The sequence below is a fragment of the Pelodiscus sinensis genome, chromosome 7 (assembly GCF_049634645.1).
Source record: "Pelodiscus sinensis isolate JC-2024 chromosome 7, ASM4963464v1, whole genome shotgun sequence".
Lineage (NCBI taxonomy): Eukaryota > Metazoa > Chordata > Testudines > Trionychidae > Pelodiscus > Pelodiscus sinensis.
The window spans coordinates 71,309,723-71,334,385 of NC_134717.1; the positions used below are offsets into that span (position 1 = coordinate 71,309,723).

General features: G+C 42.3%; 1 protein-coding gene across 9 annotated transcripts in view; it reads right to left on the minus strand.

Annotated features, from left to right (window-relative positions):
* The window catches only part of ANKRD44 (ankyrin repeat domain 44), a 221,277-nt gene that overhangs the window by 166,105 nt on the left and 30,509 nt on the right, over window positions 1-24,663 (minus strand). Inside the window, exon 1 of one of the 9 annotated variants that reach the window (XM_075934239.1) lies at window positions 14,023-16,071. The exons of the other annotated variants lie outside the window; for them this stretch is intronic. Coding sequence (XP_075790354.1) covers window positions 14,023-14,025 — 3 coding nt within the window. The 5' untranslated portion in view covers window positions 14,026-16,071. Of the gene's footprint in view, window positions 1-14,022; window positions 16,072-24,663 lie in introns of those variants that run through there. 9 annotated transcript variants of the gene reach the window in all.

Sequence of the window (24,663 nt, forward strand, 5' to 3'; positions counted from 1 at the left end):
GCAGCTGACAAGGAAAGTGCAAGTTTGTACGAGTCTAATTAGAGAATAAGTGATGGCCTCTTTGTATGCCTGAGCTATATCAAATAAAAGAATAAACTGCCGTGCAAATCATGAAAATGTTGAAGAGGGGAAAGGATAACTCATTCTATGTCTATGTTATTGAAGTTATCCACTCAAAAGAATGTTTTGGTCCAAAATATGAAAAAAGGGGAAAATCCTAGCTCCACTGAGGTGAACAGAAGTTTTGCCCTCACTTCAGTTAAGGCAGGATTTTGAATGTGCCTCAAACAATTAAATCTAGACGTAATCAAGGAATATGTGTTGTGCAGCAACCGAGTTTCATTCTAGCATGAGGATAACGTTAACAACAACACGTGAAATAACCCAGATTAACACTCACTCAATAATACAAAGCAGAACTGTGAATGAGTCTTTGCTGCCAAGTATACAATATAACGGGAAGCAAAGAAGAGTTAGTACTAAGGCTTTTGCTTTTAAAACAAGTAATGGGGAGAGGATAGGAGAGTACTACTCATTCACTTGTACTGCAGATAGCACCAAACTTAGTACAAGATTTGGCCGTTTCCCCCTCAGACCAGAGGTCTTTCTCAGAATGCCTTAAACATTTAGTAAAAGCACAGAGGCTAGGTTATTGTTATTCAGCATGAAATGCACAAAGCTCATTTTGTACCTTTTGGAATCAGAATCTAAACAGCTCTATAAAAAGGTATCATTCATGCACCAATCCAATATGTGATCATTAACAAATGTTTGCTCTTCCATTATTAAGGGCCAGTGCCCAAGAACAACAGTTCTATAGACCATAAATGACAACACTTGGGAGGTGGGAGAGACTAAGAAGAAACTTAAGTGTGATTGCTGGTTATGGCTATACTTATAATAAGTATACGAGCACCTCATAAAACCATAATATATAAAAATATGAAAACAGAGGGAGGAAAAAGGAAAATATAACAAAGGGGAAGGAAATCTGACTCTTGGTTTAGGAAATTTGGGCTCCATTCTTGACTGCCCCAAACATAGGGCAAGTCTCCGAATCTCTCTGTTCCTCAGGAGTAAGTTGGGAATAAATTCTCTTTGTGGGTAGGTGCTGTGAGTGATATCCATAAATATGTAGGAGACACTCAGGTACACCCATAACAGCTGTGTCAGGAGAGAACTGGATTACCAAGAGTTTGTGTTTGTAAAATCAAATCTCCATGGTTGGTGGGGGTTGTTTTTAGTTTTTAAAGTAGCAGTGGGGATTGGAGTTAGAAAAAGAAGCAAATTCATGTCCACTTCTGGCATTAAAGCTCTGATTGAAGACAACTCACTTCTCTGTTCCCAGATACCTCATAAGTGTGTTGTTGGTGGGTTTCTGTTCTGTAGTCTACCAGGTTGCTATTTTATAGTAGCCAGTGGTGTGGTAGATGCTTGCGTATAAAAGAAGCACCTCTATCCCAAACAGCTTACAGTCCAAATAAAGCGTATAACCCAGGATTTACTGACTAGCTTCCTGGGTGGGACTATACTGCTGCCATCATGAGTTCCAGAGCAGCAGCTCTGCTTGCTAAAGCAAGGAATGCAGGATTGGGGATTGAGCATAGCCAAAAACTACTTTAAAACTCTGGAAGCTTTCCGCTGGCAGAATGATGCAGTAAGATGCACAGGCGCTCTCAAAACCCTAAAATGTTCCATTTTCTTCCCCTCTCCCGCCTTCTTGTTGGCGGTGAAGTTGGCATGAGACCTTAATTGTTTAGTCTATAAAGGCTCCTGTTTCAACTGGTATTCAGTGCCTTTTATTCCAGAACTGTGGAGTCCAGAAGAAATAGTATAGTTTTCTTCATAGATAAACAAAAATATACTCCAAAACCCAGCAAATCCAACTACACTGCAGCAGCAACTCAGAAGGGGGTGGGAGGAAGAGCGTCATACTGTAGTTCATCTTGGATAAAGGTAATTAGTTTCTCAGAAGAATGGTTTACAAAGGAATATTTGAGACAGAAGTCTACATGATTCTCATGTAGTGAAACCAAAGGGCGCCCACAGACAGAATTCTAAGGACATATAAATCAGCAGTGCAGGGAAGATCAGCTGCCACAGACTTCTGATTCTGCCACCCTAGCTCCTACTCTAGCTGGTACTGGGCTGCTCCAAGTGGAAAGAACTTGCATGTAAATACATCTTGTGGGGCAGAGTTAAGGTTACTAGAAGGTGTAATGCAAATGGTTATGTTACTTTAGGCATATGTAACCTGTGCAGGTAGGTAAATGTTCTCATTTCATCATCACCCCACTTTAAGGCTAAGGGCTGTGGTAATGACGTTCTTTTGAATTGTGAACACGGTTTATTTACTGGATCAATGTTGTGCATATGTTTTTCTAAAAGAAAAAAAGTTATAAAGGCCCACATTGTCAATTTCAGCATCAAAAGCTCCATTATTATTAGGCATTAAGAGCACAGCTTGAGAGCAGAGCACTGAGCAGGAAAGGAAAGTGAGAGCAGAACACTGAGCAGCTGGATAGAGGCTGGTGGTTTGCACTCCACTCGTATGTTACATTCCTGGCATTTCATCTATCTTCCTGCAATAAGCTGAAGTTTTAGTCAAGCCCTCTGTGATTTGGGAAAGGGGCAGGCGACAGACCACAATAGAAGCCTATAGTGAAAAAGCGGCACAGAGGGCAGCACAGTATGTCAGGTAAGAATTCAAGCAGTGAGGAGTAAAGCTCAATTGGTCAGGATGTTTCAACTATACAAGGAAAACTTTCAAGGTAAACAACACTGGTCAGTTTTTGAAGTCCGCTTTGTCAGCTGCCCTAATACCTCACCAGGCCTAAAGGCAATATCTCTTTTCATGGAGGAAAGAGTAAATTCATATCTCTTTTCATGGAGGAAAGAGTAAATTCATTTTTTAAAATATTTAACCACCCCTTCTCATTTAATGGCAGGGAGGCTCTTTTTACATCCCTCAAATTCAGAAGTTATTATATTCATCTTCTGGATTAACACACTGAACTACTTAGAATACTTGCTGTGTCCGTGCACCTTGGGGAGGAGGCTGAGAAGGACAGTCACAGAAAAAGAGGGCATTTCCAGTAGGAACCTCAGAAACAATCATCTCCCCAAAAAGTTCAATAAAGAAGAATTATTCTGCATAGAAGAGAGGGGGAGATAGTGGCATGCTCTATGTGCCAATTGATGCGCATTCATTGCTAAAGTTATTTGTAACATTCATTGTAGTATTTTATAGACACCTAAATCAAAGCTGAATTCTGAATACTCCACCAGGACGTTCAATTTCTGAACAAAACTTGGCAGCTGGCCTCTCTTCTTTCTATTTTGAGGTGGAACAAAAGCCCAGTCAGAACACTCCCCATACTTTGGAGGAACGTATTGCTTGGACCTGCCTCTAGCCACCACTGCTCCATGTCAATGGTTCCCAACCTTTTTTATGCCACATACCAGCAATCCCATTCACAAACGTTTGGCGGGCCTGTAACATTTTATTTGCATATTCATTATGTGAACAGTGAATATGCAAATACACTTATGCCAGTCCGCCAAATCTCATACCCCTCTTCCCTGACTTCTGCCCCCCTCCCCAACCTCTTGCCCCAGGTCCCTCATATACTCCAACCCTGACTTCCGCACCTCCCATAAACCTAGCCCCTTTCCCTGAGCTCCCCCCCACACACACTTAAATTTTTTAGTGTAAGAAATGTATGTTATTTTCACCCCCTCCAGCCATGTATCTCTTGAGCAGGACCATTAGTGGCAACCATACAGCGGACTCCTATGGGGCCAGGATCAGAGCAGGGAGAGGCTGCAGCTCCCAGTGGGGCAGACTCTATGTGGCCAGATTCGTGCAGGTACCCAAGCCTGAAAGCACACATGGAAAGTTCCCCATGGCAACACATGCTGCTGCCAACACGCCTGCAGATGGTCCAGGCCAGATAGAGGGTATGGGATGGACCATGACTGGGCAGCCACAAACCGCAGCCCATCTCCCCACCCTTCTCACCCAGCGCTGTGTCCCAGCTCCACCCCGCATATACCCCTCGCGGAAGTGCTGGCCCAGGCCCTGCACTGCCTCCTCCATGCCCACATTTGCCTGCCCAGGGGTTGAGCACTGCCCCAGTCTGCCTCCGCCCCGCACCCATGGGCGTGGCCTGGCAGTGTGCCGCGGTCCAGTTTGTGGGCTGGACCAGTGGTTGGAAACCACTGAATGCACAGTTAGACAAATGAAGTAGGAAAGTGATTAAGAAGTTTCCTTGTCTTTTCACTGGTAAATTTCCGGTAAAAAATCTCCCAGTTCCACAGAGACCTCGAATAAATAGATGACATGACTCAAAATCAAGAAGCGCCTGAAATACATAAGACTAGGAAGAGACACTGCTCCACTCAGGAAGATGACTTAAAAAAAATCATGATTTTTGGACAGTGTCCGCTATTTATCAATGAACTTTGTTTGTTGGATTGAGGTTTTCTTTTTTGTTTGTTTACTTGTTTAGTGGGAGTGCTGAGAAAGGGGAGTGGGATGGAGGGAGAAAGAAAGTAGATGTTTTATTACCAAATATAATGAAGTAGGCTTTAACGGAGTTTAAAGAGTCATGATTTTGGTCATTCTTGCAATGTTCTGAGAGTACAGTTTGTGTGTTTGCAGTGCCAATTTTATAATGAACAGAACTCTACCACACCATTTTCTTTCACAGCTTTATTCTGCCTCTCTCGTTGGCATCTGAAATGCAAATAAGAGAGTTTGCCTCTCTTGCTGCTTGTAGCAAGAGGAACAATACAGTTACTGTTAAGTTTTAATATTTTGTTAGTAAAGCCATGAATAAATTACACTCCCTTTGTACACACATATAACATAGATAAGAAGTGAGGACTGTGAAAGACATGTGCATGAGATATCTCAACAGAGTTGGCGGCACAGTAAATTGAGCGAATCTATGCTCATCCCCATATGAAAAAGGACAACAGATTAGTTCAGTTTTGCTTAGTTCACCTTGCAAGAAAACATGGACATTTCCTGAAACAAACAACCTTAGGTACATTGATAAATAGCAAAATAAGGCAACTGGCCAAAAAATTCATCATGAATAATATCAATAGCTATATTTTTTTACTACCAAAGGCAAATTAGTGATTTTTAATTTTTTATATTTTACACACACGTAACAAAGTTCTTCAACGTTTTCTCCTTCGAGATCACAAAAGACAAAAAGACAAAGCAGTCTTTGATGCTATCACAGCCTACGCAGAGATATTTAACAGAATAAAATTGGCTGAAGACTCCTTTTTAAAGCAAATCTCAGAACTATTAAGTTGTTTTCCATGAACTGTGGTTCACATAAAAGATTCGTGTTTTGCATTTTTAAGAGAAAATTTGAACTAGAAAAATAATGATAGGTTTGAAAAAAAATGATTACGTGCTTAGATTCCTGTGTTAAATGGAGTATCCCTTGCTTCTGTAATTCAAAGTAAAAGGAACAAATAATTGTATAATATACAGAATAGCTTTTTAGCAGCTTTTCAAAGTAAAAAAAAAAATATCTGCAGACAAAATGTGCATGTATATTAAAATCCATATTTTCAGAGAGCATCCTGCATAATTAACTTAAAAACATACCATTATACTCAACATTTTGTTTGTATTATAACTTGGTCAAATCTTTCAAAAACAATCCAATTTTTCATAATGGAAACTTTATTCAGTACATAATTATGTTAATTAAAAGTGTTCCAAAGAACATTTCTATTCCACATGATAATATTTTACTATCAGCTTTTCTTATGACAATTGACATTCTGAAGATATCCAAATAACATCAGATGTAGAGATGAGTGCTTATCAGCGAAATTAAGACACAATGAATTGCTAGATTGTTATCCATTATATGATGGGACCATAAATAATACCCCTTTCTCCAAAATGTTATTGCAATAGAAGACTGCAACCAATTCCACTGCAAGTAATGAAGTTTGATCTAATGTGATAATTACTTTGAATCATGGGTTAAGACTGTACTACTGGGCGGCTGTGTCTACATTGGCACCCTTTTCCGGAAAAGGAATGCTAATGAGACAAGTCGAAATTGCAAATATCCCCCGCGGCATTTGCATGAACATGGCTGCCGCTTTTTTCCGGCTCGGGGCTTTGCCGGAGAAAAGCACCAGTCTAGACGGGATCTTTCGGAAAATAAAGCCTTTTCCAGAAGATCCCTTATTCCTGATTTTAAGAGGAATAAGGGCTCATGCAAATGCCGCGGGGGATATTTAAATCCCCCGCGGTATTTGCAATTCCGACTTGTCTCATTAGCATCCCTTTTCCGGAAAAGGGTGCCAATATAGACACAGCCGGCCGGTTTCTGTTTTTCTCATTCTCACTATGGATTACCAGAGGTTGAGGAAGGCATGTAGATGTTCCAGAATGGTACAATGCCCCCATCCTGTATAAAAATGCTATAGCAGCTCCAAGAAAACCATCATCTAACATTTATATAGTGTCGACATCTAAGGAAACAACTGAGTTGGGAGCTATTGTGCTAGGTTCTGCCTCAGAGAGCTTATCATGAACTAATGAAGGCTGTTACATTTGCACTTTACTCAACCAATGTTTAGAAATGAACAAGAATAAAACCAATAAAAATCAGAAAGATCACCTGTCTTCCCCAGAAACCAGGACATCAGCAGGACATGCACAACTGCAGCCTACAGGCCAATTCTGTTATTTTCATGCTTATTTTAATTGATGGCCCTTGTATCACAATGGCTCCTTCTAACATAGTGACAGGAGGCAATCATGTTAACCAAAAACCCTACACCTGTCTTCCTCAGCCAAGAGAAGTTGTCTGATCCTTGTGATCTCATTGCCTCCTATATTCACTCTGCACAAGACCTTCAAACACATTTGGTTAGCTTTCTCCCCAGAGCACTGGCACTGTGCTGCTAACCTGTGAGCGCTTGCCTACTAAGCCAGAAATGGAATTATTCATAACACTGGTGTCGTTATAGACAGGGAATACAGTTCTGACAATAGCTTCTCTCCACTGGTCTTTGCTGAGACTTTGCCTTGCACGGGATGTGGCACAAACAGACTTTTGTTCCTACTTTGTGTGCTTGTGCAAGGGCTAAGCGCAACCGTCATGGGAAGTGGAGGCACTCTCTAGGCACTAACCACTGAATGAGGTTGGACAGAGCAGGGGCAATAGCCCCACAGCCCCAGATCAGAGCTGGCCTTGCCCATGGGGAAGGACACTTTTCAAAGAACAATGCAATTGTCACTAATGTCTGCTCCCCTCGAGCCACACTGGAAATTCTCTCTCTCTGCAGCTCACAGTCTCTCCTCACAGCCTCTCCACGCGTGTAGGCTAAAAGAGAATGTTAGCATGACTGGCCCTGATAAGTTCTACAGTTATACCATACTTTTTATTACTGTACTGCAGAAATGGATGCAGCACACCCAAGGCCTTGAAGGGGAGAGCTTTTAAAATATTTTATGCACAGATATAAATATACAGAGAGTTGTCCAATTCATCTCAGGAGAAGCTATGGAGCATAAATGCTGCATTTCGTTCCTCTCCTGCATTAGCAGAGCTGTTTAGGGGAAACTGCACAATACTTACTTTCATTATGACGGAGTTTAGCCAATGCCCTCAATCTGTCACTTCCCTGGCGTTGCCAGCACAGTTAGATACAAGGTTCTAGCCACTTGGATACTATTTCTGTAAAAAGAAAGGAAGGACAGAGCCTGGCCAGGAGGGGAGGAGAGAAAACAGGCTGGGAGAAGCAGAGAAGGAAGAGTACAGAAGCTAGTCAGTGCTGTGTTTTGGTGAATAGCAGTTGTTATTCATGAACTGCATTGTGTGCATTTGTTTCAAACATGAGGAGGGATTCTTATGTACATGCACAATAATAGTTAATAAATCACTCGTGTTTTTAAAACAAGCATTAAGCTTGTGACAGAGAGCAAGAACAGCCAGAAGACTCAAAGAAAAGGCCTTAACTTCCTAGAGCTCCAGAAAGGAAGAAAATGCGTGAGTTGAAAGATTTTCAGTCTTTACTATGAAATTGTTATCCATGTTATTTAAAACGCGAAGGGCCAAATACTTCTGTCAATGAAACAACGTAGGTCCCTGAATACTACACCAATAGGTACGGTATAAAACCAGACTGATCTGGAGCATTTGATCGCTGATATGGCAGGACAGTATCTAAACCAGGGGTGGGCAATTTCTGAAGTGGCCCTGGGCTACCCCGGAAGGTGCGGGGTCTCAGGAAGAAGGGGGCGAGGCCAGGACATTCCGTGCTTGCCCACACACCGACTCTGATTGGTCTGGGAGTGGGGGGAAATGTGAAGTCTTTGCCCCCAGCGCTCAGAGAGAACACCTGGTGGTTCCTTCTATGCACCCACGCCCCTTGTAGTGGGAGGAGACTTTGCACGCTCCACCCCCCGTTTGTCCCCAGGTCAATCAGGGCCTTGCGGGGGGGGGGGGGCATGTGAAGTCTGCCCCCACCCTGCAAGGAGCACTGTGCTTAGAGTCACCCACCAGCTGAGCAGCAGCTGGCAGTTGACTCTAAGTGCAGGAGGAGACTTTGCGCGCTCCCACAGCTCACATGGAATTAGGAAGAACTTGTCGTGTACTTGCACATTTCAAATACAGTCAAATACACTTGCTTTTGCTACATGTACAACACCTTACTATTGTACAGTAAGTACCCAAAATAATACATTTCTTCATTCCTCACCATCGTATCTACACGTTAGGATTTTAGGATGATTATTCTCTATTTATCGCTACGGCGAGATAGAACAATTACAGTAGAGTTTAGCTGGCAACACTCATTTTATGTGGCATGACAGAAGGGAAATGACACATTAGAATTTCTCCACACCTCTGGATCTCTGCATCTCAGCCACTGCCTTTCCAGAAGAACTGAGCAGACCTGACTTGAGAGCCAATGTTTTTCAGCTAGGAGGGGTTCCTTTGAGAGACGTAAAACACTCCCTCTTTCTTCCTCAAGAGGGAAGTATGAACTCCCAGCCTCTTGCGGGCTAACGGATGAGAGACCTGAACCAGACAACAAATCTGTTCTTCGGGGCAGTGCAGAGCACTAGCCCTTCAAAGTTGCCTTTATTGTTGTTTGGCTTTCTTAAATGTTGACGACACTTTACCAATATTCACACAGGCCAAGAGTAATCCCTACTGCTGCTGCATAGAGGTGCAAATTAGATTTCCCTTTACTAGCAAAATTTTTTGAGCCTCAGTTCAGGTACCACCATAGCCCTCCTGCTCATGTGGGGATAAGGGAAGTATTTTCAGATTCCAGATGCGGCATGGCAGGGTTCCCACCAAGGGAGACTAGCACTGAAATACATCCTATGTCCAGTTTTACATGTTTTAATAAGCAAGAGCATTTAGGCGCTTAAGTCAGCCAAGGTAAATGAGGTGAATTTGGCTTATGCTTTTTAAATCCATGGCTGTTAAGGGCCCAGGCCTTAATTCAATAGAGTTACAGAAGAAAGAGAAGAAGAATTAAACCACAAACATGTTGAGCTTTGATATTAGATTTAGGATTAACAACTGCAAAACTATAAAATAAAATCTTGTTTATACCTATATAAAAAGATAAGCAGCTGGTATGGCTTGGTAAACATACAGGAAAAAATAAAGTGTTGCATTTTGTCTTGACATCTTTAATAATAATTTCTGGACCATTTTGCAAAGAAACATGCAAAATCTAAAACTTTTGGTTTGGCCAGATGCCTTGTTGGTAGGGCGCTTGACCCTGGGACTTCCTGAGTTTCCAGTTATACTTGGACTCTAAGAAATAGCCAGGATTAGTACAGACCAAACAGTACTGACATGCAGTAGTTATGTTACAAATAACTTCCTCCATTGAGACACTTCCCTCTAATTACAGCAGAGCAGAACGTAGTCAGCACATCCTATGCTGCCTAAAAAAGCACTTGTTTACTTGGCTGGATCCACCATTTCAATTGTGTTCAAAATTTTTCTCCTAGTTACACAGAATTGCTACCCTCCCTGTGTTTCTCCCAGGAATCCCTAGAAACGTCTCTGCAGTTGCTCAGACCTGAAAGCAAGGCAAACAAAGGAAGCCCCATCACCATAAGAGCCCGGTTAAGCCAAATGAGGTGCTCTCTCTTGAATGTATGGTTTATTTACCGACTTCTTGAACACAAACTAACTTAGGGTGTGTCTAGACTACCGAGTTTTGTTGACAAAAGTGGACTTTTGTCGACAAAACTATACCTGCGTCTACACTACCGCTGAGTTCTGTCGACATAACGTCGACAGAACTCAGCAGTTTTGTTGACGCTGGTAAACCTCATTTTATGATGCATAACACCTTCTGTCGACAGAGTTCTGTCAACAGAAGGTGTTATTGCCTGTAGGGTTGCGTCTAGACTACAGGGTTTTGTCGACAAAGCAGCTTGCTTTGTCGACAGAACTGAATGTGTCTAGACGCTCTTTGTCGACAGAAGTTTTGTCAACAGTATCTGTCAACAAAACTTCCGTCGACAAAACCCTGTAGTCTAGACGTACCCTTAGTCTCTAGTCACCTTCAGGTAGCATAGCCATCAGGAAGCAAGACAACCAATATAAAAGCAAACATAATTAAGGCAGCTTTTGTATCTCCAGAGTGTCCAACCCTAACTTTTGTTCAGCAAACTTCTCTCTCTCATGAAAATAACTCAATCCCTTTTTAAATCACCGAAGCTAAGTCAGCTGAGCTACATTGGACTGCTTCAGCTCAAAGAATCACCCCAAGATGGGCTCAGAAACCCCTCTCAGGATTTAACACAGAAACACCTGAACACAGACCCCACTGAAAAATTGGAGCTCCACTTGGGAACAGAACATGGGGCAAGATTACTGCACAACACTAAATGTGGCTTCTGATTTTGAAACTGATGTAAATAATCAACATTTGCAACCCAAGAAAAACTTTGCCTTCTGAAAAGCTACAGGAAGTTTCTAAATTTTTCTCTCAGTTCCTCTCGGAAATGCTCAGATTCAGACTTCAGGATAAATTTAAAAATTGAGTATCATTATTATTTAATGAACGCAAATAAGGGTGGATAGGAAGATCCCAGCTATAACATCTCCCTCTCTTTGGTAGCATTCACCCAATACAAATGGTAAAGCACTGCCAAATGTTATAGCCATACCGGATATTTCCATTATTCCTACACGAAAGAGAAAGCAGCACTTTCGCAAATTTAACTGCAGTACTGAAAAATAAGCTTTCATTGAAGAAGCTATGTTAGAAAATGGCAAACAATAGATTGACTTCCCAAGCCTGAAATTATGTAACCAACCATGAAAACGCCATACTCGGAACTGGATCTCTTCCAATCTTTCTTATGAAACTTATGATTTTCTCCCATGTTAGAACAATCTCTGTTTTTATTTATCTGTATAATTGTCTGCCTGTGTAGAAGAATAGTCTATTTTGTTCAAGCAAGTTCCCAAAATATAATTGGAACTCCAGGATGAATACAGCTAATCTGTTTGAAACTATTTCCTGTTTGTGATTATCCTAAAAATTTCCTTTTCGAATAATCACAAGCAGGGGAATGAGATCACCAGTAAGCAATGGAGAAAGAAAAATGTAACCACCAAATATGATGTTTAATGCTTACAATTTATTTCACCTGAACACGTAGACCCAGTTAGCCTGCATTCCTAGCCGTGAATTAATTAAAAGTTCTAAAGTAAAAAAAAAAAAAAAAAATTAAAAATCAGTCCCTCACATCCTCCACACACAATAGCTTATGTTTAAAATCTCCATTCAAAGGCTAGTTGTCTGAGTTTACTGAAAATTCCTCATTCTACTTTTAAAATTTAATATTTAAATGTTTTTCTGAATATTCTGAAAAACGTCTTTAGAACCGAAAGAGGAAAAAAAAGTCTAAATATGCCCCCGGGTTTTAAAATGAATTTAAAAATAAATTCAAGACCAATTTCTGTCCTTTGAAAAGAGCTGCACATATTTTTATTCAAGTACTGCACATCTTACGGATTAACAAATAAGCCATAGACATAGACCTGGTTTCCATTCTTTGTTATTAATATTAAGATAGGAATCCACTAGCCAGAAATCTGAGATGACTCTTTCCAGCAACAACGAACTTAGCCAGTAAAACCTGCACTGAGAAGATGTATATGACCCTACAATGCTTAGAAACATCAGGACAGCGGAAGCAAGGAAGGAGGCTCACAAAAGAAGCCTGATACTTGATGCTCAGAAATTCCCAAGACTCCTCCTTGTGAACTACTGCTGAGCTGCAAAGCCCATGTCATGCCACTTCATTTCAGAATGGTTCCGCCTTAAAATAAAAGAGAATGCAAAACATGTTCCAATTCAGCTGTGAGAATTAAAAAAAAAAAAAAAAAAACAAAAAAAAACAGATTGCAGCTCACTTGACCCATTACATTTCAGGTTCTACACACCACCCGTGGGTCACAGATTAGGCTGCTTAGCTCCATCTATTATTCATCCCTTCCATTATTGATGAACCACTGCAAGACAAAGTAACAACAGCAGCAGGTCAAAATATGTTTGCCAGATGCTAAGTATGAAATAGGGGATGCGTCTTACAGAACGACTGCCACTCAGTGCAACACCACAATATTATTATACTGCCTTTTCTTCAGTGGGGGAAAAGTTTCTGACTACTATACACGTAATTTGCCAGGGTAAAGAGAACCGGGCATGTTGCTTTCTGAGAAAGCATAGAAGACATTCCTGAGACAAGACAGCAGCTCATTTCTATCCCTATCTTCTGCAAAAGCCATTCTGGCGACACAATATATTTGAGAAAGATATGATGAATCTATGATTGCGAAAAACAGGTTTAAGCTGTTTTAGAGTCTGGCCAGCAAGTTTGTCATATAATTGAGTTGTCTGACTGATGCATTATCCTGCTAACTGTAACTAACGATGTATCTCATAGACTTTAAGGTCAGGTCAGAAGGGACCATTATGATCTAGTCTGACCCGCTGCACAGTGCAGGCCACAGAATCTCACCCACCCCTCTTAGAATAATCCTCTCACCTATATCTCAGATATTGAAGCCTGCAAATACTCTGAAGGCCCCAAGATGCAGAGAATCCTCCAGCTGTGATCTGTACCCCATGCTACAGAGGAAGGCGAAAAACCTCCAGGGCCTCTGCCAATCTACCCTGGAGGAAAATTCCTTCCCGACCCCAAATATGGCGATCAGCTAAACCCTGAGCATGTGGGCAAGACTCACCAGCCAGACACCCAGAAAGTTCTCTATAGTAACTCCTATCATCCCTCCATTGACCTATTTCCCACTGATAATGAATGGTCAATTAGTTATCAAGATCATGTTATCTCATCAAACCATCCCCTTATCATAGAACTGGAAGAGACACCAGAAGGTCATCAAGTCCAGCCCCCCGCTCTAGGAAGGACCAATCCCATCTAAATCAACCCAGCCAGGGCTTTGTCAAGTTGAGACTTAAACACCTCTAGGGATGGAGACTCCACTACTTCCCTAGGTAACCCATTCCAGTGCTTCACCACCCTCCTAGTGAAATAGTTTTTCCTAATATCCAACCTGGACCTCTCCCACCACAACTTGAGACCATTGCTCCTTGTTCTGCCATCTGTCACTACTGAGAACAGCCTCTCTCCATCCTCTTTGGAACCTCCCTTCAGGAAGTTGAAGGCTGCTATCAAATCCCCCCTCACTCTTCGCTTCTGCAGACTAAACAGACCCAAGTCCCTCAGCCTCTCCTCATAAGTCATATGCTCCAGCCCCCTAATCATTTTGGTTGCCCTCTGCTGGACCCTCTCCAATGCGTCCGCATCCTTTTTGTAGTGGGGGGCCCAGAACTGGACACAATACTCCAGATGTGGCCTCACCAAAGCCGAATAAAGGGGAATACAGGCAGTCCCCGAGTTACGCGGATCCGACTTATGTTCACCAAGGATTTCCCCTGTAAGCCAATCCGGTCTTCTACCATGTTTGCTTCTCTTGCTACGCATCGGGATGGTTTCTTTCTGTGCCTTCAATAAGGCTTCTTCATATGCCTTGTCACCCCGTTACAACACTGCCTAGGAACACAGTGCTCACAAAGTCTACTGATATATTATGGAAAGTGCCATCGGTTAACTCCACCAAGATTAAAGGAAGTGGGCATGACCCTCTAGAAGGCAGATTTAGAGCAGAAACACAAAAGTTATACTGGAAACCACAGGAACAGCAAAGCTTGGGGAGAATCCTTAGGCTAAATTTAGGCTAACATGTCCTATTACCTGAGTTACCAAAAAAGATCCCCAGAAAGGACGTTTAACTTTAGACTTCATCTGAAGAAGGGTGGGAACTCCACCCACTCAATATCTTGTTTTGCTTAGAGTATTTCATAACACTTCCAGTTTTCCTTCTCTGCACTGTTGTTCAAGTCCTCTTATTCTGACTGTATTTGAAACAAGTGGTTTAAGTGTGTCACTAAAAAGCTCATCTTGAAGATAGCTTTGAAAGAGCACTGAGTCCCTCAATCGCATCACATAAAACATTTTACATTTCTGCAATACAAAATGTGATCTGCATGACCTAAACTAAAACTAGATTTGTGCACACACAGCTCAGCACACATATTCACACACAGCTCAACACACTTTATTCTTACCTCTGAAGACAATGTTACTTTGCATGTGTCAGTTGTTTACATAGGTCTCACATTTTAATCCTGTGGGAATCCTATTAATATTATACCCATTATTTATGGCTCAATTACTAAAGGCTTTGCAAAAACTGTAATATATACAAACCTACCTAAATCTCACTTATGTGCGCTACATGCAAGAGTGCCAAATCAATGCATTTGTCAGTCTCAGAAACCTATGTGATCTGACTAGTAAAAAGTCCAGCTGGCTTAAGGAGGCTAAATATATCATTCATGATTATGTAATTCAGACACTCAATTTCTGCTTCTATAGTGAGGAAAAGAGTTGACATGAATTTTCTCTGCTGCTCTTGTTAAGCCAGCTAGTTACTTTGGACTTCTCTTTTTCCAACACAGCTATCAACTTTATAGGCATAAAGACCTTGCTTGCATGTCACATCAAAGATGAACAAATAAGTGTTCATCTCTTCAAAATCTATTTATTTTCTTTTAAGGACAATTGAGTTCGGCTTTTATTAAAACTGCATTTTAGGCAGGCCAACCAGTTTCAAGAGAGAAAAAGAAACTATTGTGCAGCTCCTTCTAAAATGAAGTGAGAGTTCACTGCAGAGAGCTGTAGTTCCTGAATTGCTAAGTTGTAAAAAAGAGCCCAAAATATCACACGCACCAAGCCCTTTGGGATCTTCAGAAGCTACCTCTGGATCTCTGTTTTGCTAGTCTGGACGATCTCTATTACAGCATTATATTTAGCCAGTACACTGACCCAACTACTTTTGTGCAGGAATTTTTCATGCAAGAGTATTTCCAGAATGGGCCTTCGATCTCATGGGCATATTTACAATACACATTAGCATATTTCTAGCTTACAGCCGTCGAAAGTAAAGCAGACAGGTGCAGTTATGATTTTCAAAGGAAGATCCCATCCAAGGCTTCAGTGAACCAAGCTTTTTTTATTTTTGTTGCTCTTCCTACTCTTTATCTTTTTAAAATAAACCAGCACTACAGGCATGGAATTGTATTAGTTCATGTACACAAGAAGCTGGCAATTGTGCTATCTCAATCTAGTTATCCATATCACCAGTACTCCAAAATATTTTAGCACGAGTACACTGATCTTTATTAAAATGTGGCAAATGCCAAAAGGAGGCCTATATCAAAAGTTTCCAAAGTGACCCGTGACTTGAGAGTGTCTAATTTAACACACATAAAAGGGGTAAGATTTTCAGTGCACCCAGCCTCAGGCATCTACTCATTCTCCAGAAACTACAGACTCATTCTCCAGAAACTACAAGGTCAGATCCAAATAATTCCCACAACCAGCACTAGTTCCCTTGCTACCAGAAGGCTTCCAGTTCAGTCATAGGCTGATGGGGGGTGCCTGATGGCAGCTGTAAGGGACGCGCGGCACCCCTTACAGCTGCCGTCAGGCGCCCCACGCTCAACGCTGTGCCCACGGCGCCGGCCAGCAGCGCCCTTCTCCCCACAGCTGCAGGGCCCTGAACGGTCTAACGCATGCGCCAGCAGCGGTGGCCGGGCCGGGCCACGCATGCGCTGTGCGACCCGGAGGCGGGCCCCAGCCTGCGCGCCAGCGGCCGTGGCCGGCCATGCGCCATGCACCCCGGGGGCAGGCCTCCGCACTCTGGGGGGGAAGGCCCGCGCCCCGGGGGCAGGCCCACGCATGCTGCTTACGCCCGGGGGCAGCACCGCGCACCCAGGCCCAGGGTGCCAAAAGAGCTTGGTCACAGGACTGAGAGCAACAGAGAAAAAAGCTCTAAGTTCCTGCCTCTCGGTTGGAACATGGACATCGAGTTTCACAGTGGTTCACAGCCCCATCTTGCAAAATTTTTCATACCAAGGAGCAAGAAAATGCTACTCCTCTTACAAAACCGCATAGGTTAGCCAGCCTTCAAAATCCAGTTGATAAACAATTTTCTGCAGGATAGCAAAAAACTGGAAAAATAACCCCAATAAACTAGTTCTTTTATCAGTCAGCTTTGTAATGAACACCACAGTAAAACCTATCCCACAGCAACAGACGAAATCTTCACTGTGGGGTTGAGGTTTTTTTAGGTACAGATATATGAGATAAGTGCCTGAAACTTAAGACCATCTGTTTCCAAGTGATAGTAGATGTAAGATCTAAAAAAAGAAACAGGATACAAAGAACTCATTTTTCTTTTGTAGGGGTAAACTGAGATATGTAGATTTATATTATACATTTTTAGCTCCCAAGTGGTAGAATATCAGATTCACTACCACCAAAATGATCTCAGTACTCATGCCAGCAGTAATTTTTAAGTTTCACTCTGACCCATCATTATGAAAAACAATTTGGTTTTATTCATTCTTCTCTAGGTTGACACAGAGTGAATTACAAAATACATCTGTCTAGACACAGAGGCTCACTGTCATTTCTTCAAGCAGGTTTATTTGGATATCCTGGCAACTGGGTCACAATGTCAAGCTGACATGCTAGAATATAAGCAAGATCATTTCAAAAGTTAATGGAAGCAAACAGAAAAGCCAGCATACTGTATTACCAATGTTCATTATAGAATATTAGGTATTGCTGACATCATAGCAATATTCACATCCCTCTGCTTCCACAGAACATGGATCCCTAGCTACGAGTGCTGGTGGGAAAACAATGCATATAAAATATTGTTGTGTCACAACATAAACTATTCAAGACTTTTTGTCCTCTCCACCAAACTGCTATGTAGAGTAATATATGCAAAAGCTGGGGCAGCAGGGATTCGCTTAAATTTGAACAGCTGTGACTTTATTCTTCTCTCCAGAACTAAAAGTGTAGCTCTAAAACCCACACTCAATTTGAGCATACAAGTTACTAGTCTCGATATTTTTGAAGCTAAGTGAGAACTGATTTTTTTGATATACTGGGCACAGAGTGTATATCCCCCCACATCAACAATACTGTCAAAAAACGATGACATATCCAGAAACATTTTTATCAAAGTTAAAAGTTAAATTTAACTCTATAGTGCCCAAAATACTATGGTTGAAACAATAAATACTTCTTTCCTGTTTTTCATCTTCCATATAATTTCCATATAAGATAACAGATTCATCCTTAGAGAATTTGAACAAGAAACATGAAGTTGCATACCTAAGCAATGGGAAGGATAACAGATCTCTCAGTTTAGTCATAAGCATAATATTAACAAACTGAACTGACACTGGTATTCAAATAAAGGCCTCAATACAAATTTGAACTCTTAAGCAGGCGTACAGCAACACAAAGCCAGTGCAGAGCAGATGCGAACTGTGAAATGCAATAACTGATGTCACGGATATACACTTCTCTGTGTTTGACAGGGATACTCGCTGGTGGACATGTAGGGTTGCCAGATGTCCGGTTTTTGCCCCAACTGTCCATCATTTGGGTTCCCCATCCGGTAAAAACAGAAAAATACCGGACATGTGGAATGTCCGGTATTTCCTGTTTCCCTTAGATGGAAGCCCAGCAGGGATAATTTTCCCCTGCTGCGTCTGGCACGGGAGTGAGGAGCGTGGGCCCATTTAAAGGCGCAGCACTCCCCCTACCCCACCCTTTTTTTTTTGCTTAACAACTTTGGTCTCCCCCCTCCCTTTTTTTTTCTCAACAGAATTTTTTTCAGGTTTTTTGGGGGGGATGATGGGGGGTGTTCGGTATTTTTTGTTAAACCATCTGGCAACCCTATGGACATGGTCCAAAAATATTGGGAACCAGAATAAAACTATAAACAAAAGGTTAAAGAAACCAGCAGATTAATAAATAACATCTTCCATTTGCTAGCATTCAACCCAAAGAATCCCCAAATGCTTTACTAACAAACTGATATACAAATTATGCATTTCACCCACCACTTAAATGCTGCCATCTCTGGGGTAAAATGGGGCAACAGTTTTAACAGCACAAAGCAACATGAAAGAGTTTAAGGCAGAAAGCGAGGAATGCTGTAACCAACTAAAAAAGGGTTACAGACACCAACAGTCCTGACATTCAAGAAAGAGTAAGACAAAAATATTTCACATGTACAACATTTACCCAAGCAAGCATCCCATTACGTGAAACTCAAAGCACTTCTCCTTTCCTCCGGGTGACTTCCCTGGACAATAAATGCTTCCAGGTTCATGTTGAATTGGTTTGTTTTCAATCTGATGTGAGAGACACTTTTTATACAGAGAAATGTAATAGGCCAGCAAGCTTTTTTCCATTTCTTCTCTTTCGGCAGCATATGGAAACAACAAGGTCACAGACTCACGGTTGCCAAGGGGAAAACACACTAAATTACAGGCCAAAAGCCTTGCTTATGGGTTTTTTTCCCTTTAGCCGTGGAGAATGCCAGGCTGATGGCCTAGCAGAAGGCAGCTATTTAGCATACAGATGTAGGTAACTAGGTTACATCTCCAGCACTGGAATGGGAAATGAACTTATGCCTGGGTTCAAGAAAGGAAAGTTACCTCGCACTTGGAAGCTGGGAGGAACTTTCCAGTTGATGCAGCAATAGTCTGTGTAAGAGGGAAATAAACATAATGCTAGGAGAGAGAATATTCCAACTTACTGGAGGATTCTGCTATAAACAGTTTTACAAATAGGTTTAAAATGTATTTTTAAGACAATCTCCTGACAGTGCTAATTAATAGGGTTGTCCACTTGGAAAAGGTCTTTATTAATGAGTTTGGTGGTTTGTGCACAGTTCTTAGAAAGCTAGAAGCTGCAGCATAAAACCACCAGGCACTACTCACAACATATCAGATCAGCATCGAGACTTAAATCCGTGGTGGCCAACCAGTTCTGAAACAGTAGCCACTATGCTGGCTACTGTTATAGCAAATAGCCACACTCACCAGCCAAATAGCCTCATTTGGCTAATGGCTAGCATGTTGGACACCTCGACTTAAATATTTCTACCGGTTCCCTGGATGTTTTCCTGCTTATCCTGTTCTCATTTTGTCACACTGGTATTTATGCTCTAAGGATTGCTGCACAAAAATCCATGCTCACTGAAATTATTAGAACATGTACCTAAAAGTTGGTAAAAGTGACTTTAAAAAAGTCACACATTGCTTTATAGTGCTCGCAGAATTAATACAAAAACATAGGAATTCCCCTACTGAATCATCCCAATGGTCTACCTGATCTAGTATTCTCTTTGTCTCAGCTGCTAAAACCAGATGCTTCTAAGGAAGGCAAAAAAAACCCCAAAAAATTCTATACAGATTGAACCTCTCTCGTCCAGCGACATCCGTGGTCCAAGCATGATTGTAGTTGGCCAGATGTCCTCTTATCATGGGTGTGGCCAAGTTTCCTGCAGTCCCATAAAGTTTGTTTACAGCCACTATTCCTAGCTCTTACTGTTCTGTGGTGCTATTTAGCTCTAATTTACCTCTAAATATCTTCTATGAGCCCAGTAAGGAGTGGAAATATTAGTAATGCTGCTAGACGATTTGGTACAACAAATTCTCTGATTCGGCATTGGTCAGGTCCCAAGCGTGCTGGACTAGAGAGGTTCAACCTGTAATATCTCCAAATTGAAGATAATCAAAAGAAGTTTTGAATGATCTCTCAAAATTGTGTGTGCAAATTGGGAACAGTTATTAAAATTAGCCTTAATTATCCCTTGGACTTAATACCACTCTGAACCCAGCGGCAGGAGACATTAGTGAGCCACATGAAACAACCACATGAAGCTCACAACCAACTTAAAGGATATCACCAGAGTATACCCAGCATTGGAAACAAGAGTCTAGGAAGGTGTGACAAGGCATTCTCGCCCCGCACATTTTTCGCAGCCGGGCAGGCGCTGTTCAGCCGCAGTGGAGGGGAGGCTTGACTGTGTGTGGGTTGCTCCCATGCCGCTCGGCCGTCGCCCCGTGCTGACGTCATGATAGGCAACGTCAGGGGCAGACCGGGACGGGCGGAGGGAGTGAGGAGAGCCCCCGCCCCCGGGGGAAGGCAGAGCAGCACAGCGTCCCGGACCACAGACATCAGGGGACGACATCAGCGTGGGCGGGGCAGGTGCGAGCTGCCGCCACAGCCCCTGCCCATGATAGGGGGAACGAGAGGGACGCGGCATTTAAAAGCGCCGTCGCCCGGCAGAGTACGGGGGAAGAGGCTGGGCTAGGGAGTCAGGTGCCGGCCGTGGCCAGTGATTTTCACTCCCCTCCCAGCAAACCTGTCTGCGAGAGGGAAGTTGAGCTCTGAGGTAGGGAGCTCCCGAGGGGAAAGGAAGTAGCCCAGGGCAGAACCCAGAGTGGTTGGCGGGGTGGTGAGTTTCGGCCCTGCCAGTCGGATCGGATCTGAGAGGTTCCGAGTCCTTAGGGCCCTGGGCTGGGGCCTGTGAGCGAGGGCGGGCCTGGACCCCCCTTTTCCTTCCCACCCATGGAGGCAACGAGCGTGTCACTGTGAAATCAAGTGGGAAAGAGTGACAGGTGAAGACTACAGTGGATGGGAAAAACGGCCATAATGCCAGCATCCTTATCCGTCCCCAAGGAAGGGGCGTCCATAGCAGGCCGTGGGCACGGTCACGCAGGCCGAGTGGGCAGCGTGGACTGCCACAGAAGGACATCTTGGCGTCACCAAAATCAAGGGCAAAACTCTACAGAGCCAGGTTTCACCCCCAAACTCGAAAGGAGAGGTCCTGTATGGGAGGGCAAAGCATACATTTTAGAGGCACTACGCCAGTCCCAGAAAACTGCATTTGTGTGAAAGATAATATAGAACACTTGACTGCTAATGAATTTTAAGAACTGAACAACACTTGTAGTGGATGACTGACAGTCATGGAAAACATATTCTTTGTCCCATCAGCCAGCCAAACTTATTTTACACAGCTGATCACAAGGCCACAATCTTCCCCAGTAAAAGATCATACATTTGTCATGCTAGCCTGAAGCTATACAGTCCCCTTAATCATACTGAATAATACCAAAGTATATGCAAAGGGTTTCTGCTATGAATTTCTGATCCCCGTCCTTAACTATTGTGGCAGTTCTCTAGTTGTTGATATCAAGCTAACAAAATTCAGGTGGGAATTATTTTAGTGATTTTAGTTTGGAGATTCTCACTAAAGATTGTTCAGTATACTTGTACCCGGTTACAGAGAAGTTTTTCAGGTGGAACTTGTCTGTACAGGTGCTGTAATTGCACTGTTTTCCAATTTGTTTCTGGGTGCAACTCAAAATGTTGGGTCTGATCCATAAAGTCCTGTATGGACACCACCTCACGTTCCATCTGGGCCACTGACATCAGCTGGGTTGCTCTTTGTAATGATTTCATATATACATACACACACAGATATGTGGGGGGAGGGAGCAATATATTCTAGGGGAACAAGAACTCAAACTTGGAATTCACTTCTTCCTTAAAAAGAACTTAAATTTGTTCGTTTTAAATTTTCAGACCTGTTAGAAAACAAAATCTGTTGCCTTTCAATAATGTTAAGCTTATTCTGACTGTCGTTTAAAGGAGGTAGAAGACCTGTGTGAGAAATAAATGAGATCCGACTAAAGGATGTGACATCGTGAGGGTATAAATCAATTCAGCTGAAGTAGCCCAAGAATGGAGAAAATCAATATGTTAGTGCAAGTAACAATGATGTAGTGTCAGACTATGCTCTAGTGGGCCTTATTACTTATGAAATGACACAAAAACTCAGCCTGGTAAAGTACTCATAGCCACTTATTACACATACGCTTCAAAAATGGAAGAGGAAGATACCTCAAGTTAGGTCACGCTGCACTTTTCTTATTTTGGTATTGGAAACCTTTCTTCACTTCCTTGACTATATTGAGACATTTAAGTTTTGTCTGTTTCTTTTATGGCCTGTGCTTCATCTAATAAAAATGACTGTTAACCATTTCCTAGTTCATAAGGATGGAGGAGGAATTTTACAAGAACCAGTTTTATACAATTCAGGCCTTTTATGTACTGTTCGTATAATCCCAACTATGAGATAGGATAAACCACAAGTCTATCGCTACTTTGCTGTAGCATTCCAAAGATGTTTTGAGGTATAGTATACAGAGTCCCACAATAAGAAATAGACTAGAAATAAGTAAAATTAAATGTGATTTAAAAAAACAGTGCTAGAGGGTCACGCCAATGCTGCACAAAACTAAGTTTGCCTTAATAATTTCTTATTTTACTGGTTCTACTTAATATCTACACTAGCGCTTTTGTCAGCATGGACAGTGCTATGTTGGCAGAAGTGCATCTCCCCCTATCGCCACTAGTTGGGGGTGGACTAATGTTGTCGATGGAAGAGTTTCCTCCCATTGGCATAGAATGGCTGCCTAGGAGATCTCACAATGGCTGCATGGGTACAGCTGTGCTGCTGTAAGCTCTCTAATGCAGATGTGGCCTTGGTGTTGGCATTTATACACTGAACAGGTTTCTTACAATTCAGCCCTGTTTCTGTGCTTATAGAATCAGGATGTGGTTTCACTGCTGTTTTCAAAAACTTAGCTCCATGAGCAACACGGGAGAGGTTACTTTTAATAAAGAGTAATTTAAAAAAAAGAAAGAAATGCAGCTAATACCATGTATACGAGCACTTCAAGCATACATTAGTACCAGACAATTCAAAACTAGAGGACGTAAAATATAAGACACAATATTTTATGACCATATAGGAATGCATGATCTTCTTGAGAGGAGCTCCTGACTGAATGAGTTTTCTGTGTCTCAGGGCCAAAACTAATATAGTCATTTCACTGTTCACCTGCAAGCTTCTTTGGTGTAAAATCACAGAAATTGTTCTTTGGTTTAACCAAAAACACATTATTTGATTTTGCCACATCTGCCATCTGATTGCTGGTTTTCCACACTCTGGACAGGGGCAGAAGTAGACTCACCCACAATGTGGCTCTTGAGCACCTCACTTGTAACAACTAGATAGTTTTTAAGGATGCATTGCCACCCCCTTTGTCAACAGAGGTGATCTCAGGAGCAAAACTCTGCTGATGGCTCCATGCTCTGGAAGCTCTGCTATGCAGGAGCATTGCCAGGAGACTATGCCAAACAAAATCATGGAAGCAGAGGATGAGAAGCAAGAACTCAGTTCAGAAGGCAAGAGGAAGCTACTGAAAGCATCCCAAGAGAATGCTCTCGAACAGTGAGCAAGAAATAGAGTTTTCACAGTAGCTCTTTGGTCGAGTTGAAATGGAGTGAGGTGGAGAGTTCAGAGTGGGGGAAGTTGGAACAGTGAGGGCTAGAGATAACCACAGACTAGGCAACCTGCAGATAAGGTGAGGAAAGGACATACCAAATGGGGAAAACAAACAGGATTCAGTGACTCCTTGCACAAGACATAGGGCATGAGGAGAAACACCGAGATAACGTCAACACCAAAGCTGCAAACCTTGCTGACAGGAAAGAAAGCAGAATTGCCAGGAATGAATCAAATGATGCAGAGGGAAGAATTTGAAAAGTATGAAATGGTTTGAGCTCTTCAAAGGAAGTCTTGTGAGGGGGCAAAGTACCCTTACATTATTGTCCTATGTGAGAGACAGTACTACCGTCTTTTTTGATTTTACTGATCTCAAAAGGCAGAGAAGTATAACCAGAAAAAAAATCATGTCAAGATTTTACAACCAATAGGCTCAATTAAATATTCTATAACCAGGACCACATTCCGTGGCATTTATGGGGGAAGAGAGGTGGAGGAGATGGAGCATGAATAGGCAAAAGGCCTCCTGGAAGACTGCAGACGTGTATGTATGGCTACAGCTTTACCAAACTTCCCCTGCATGTGATCAATGATGAGAAGCAGAAGGGTTCCAGGAGCAGCAATTCTGTGTAGCTGTAGACCACAGCCAAATACGATAGCAAAGGAAATGTTTACAATGTGGTTTGAGAGCTTGGACATAAAAGGAAGAACTGGCATGGACCCCAGAGAAGTGTCTATCACGTGGGATTTACATCTGTGAAATGATATCAGCCTCAGGTATTCTGGGTATGCGGAAGTCTTC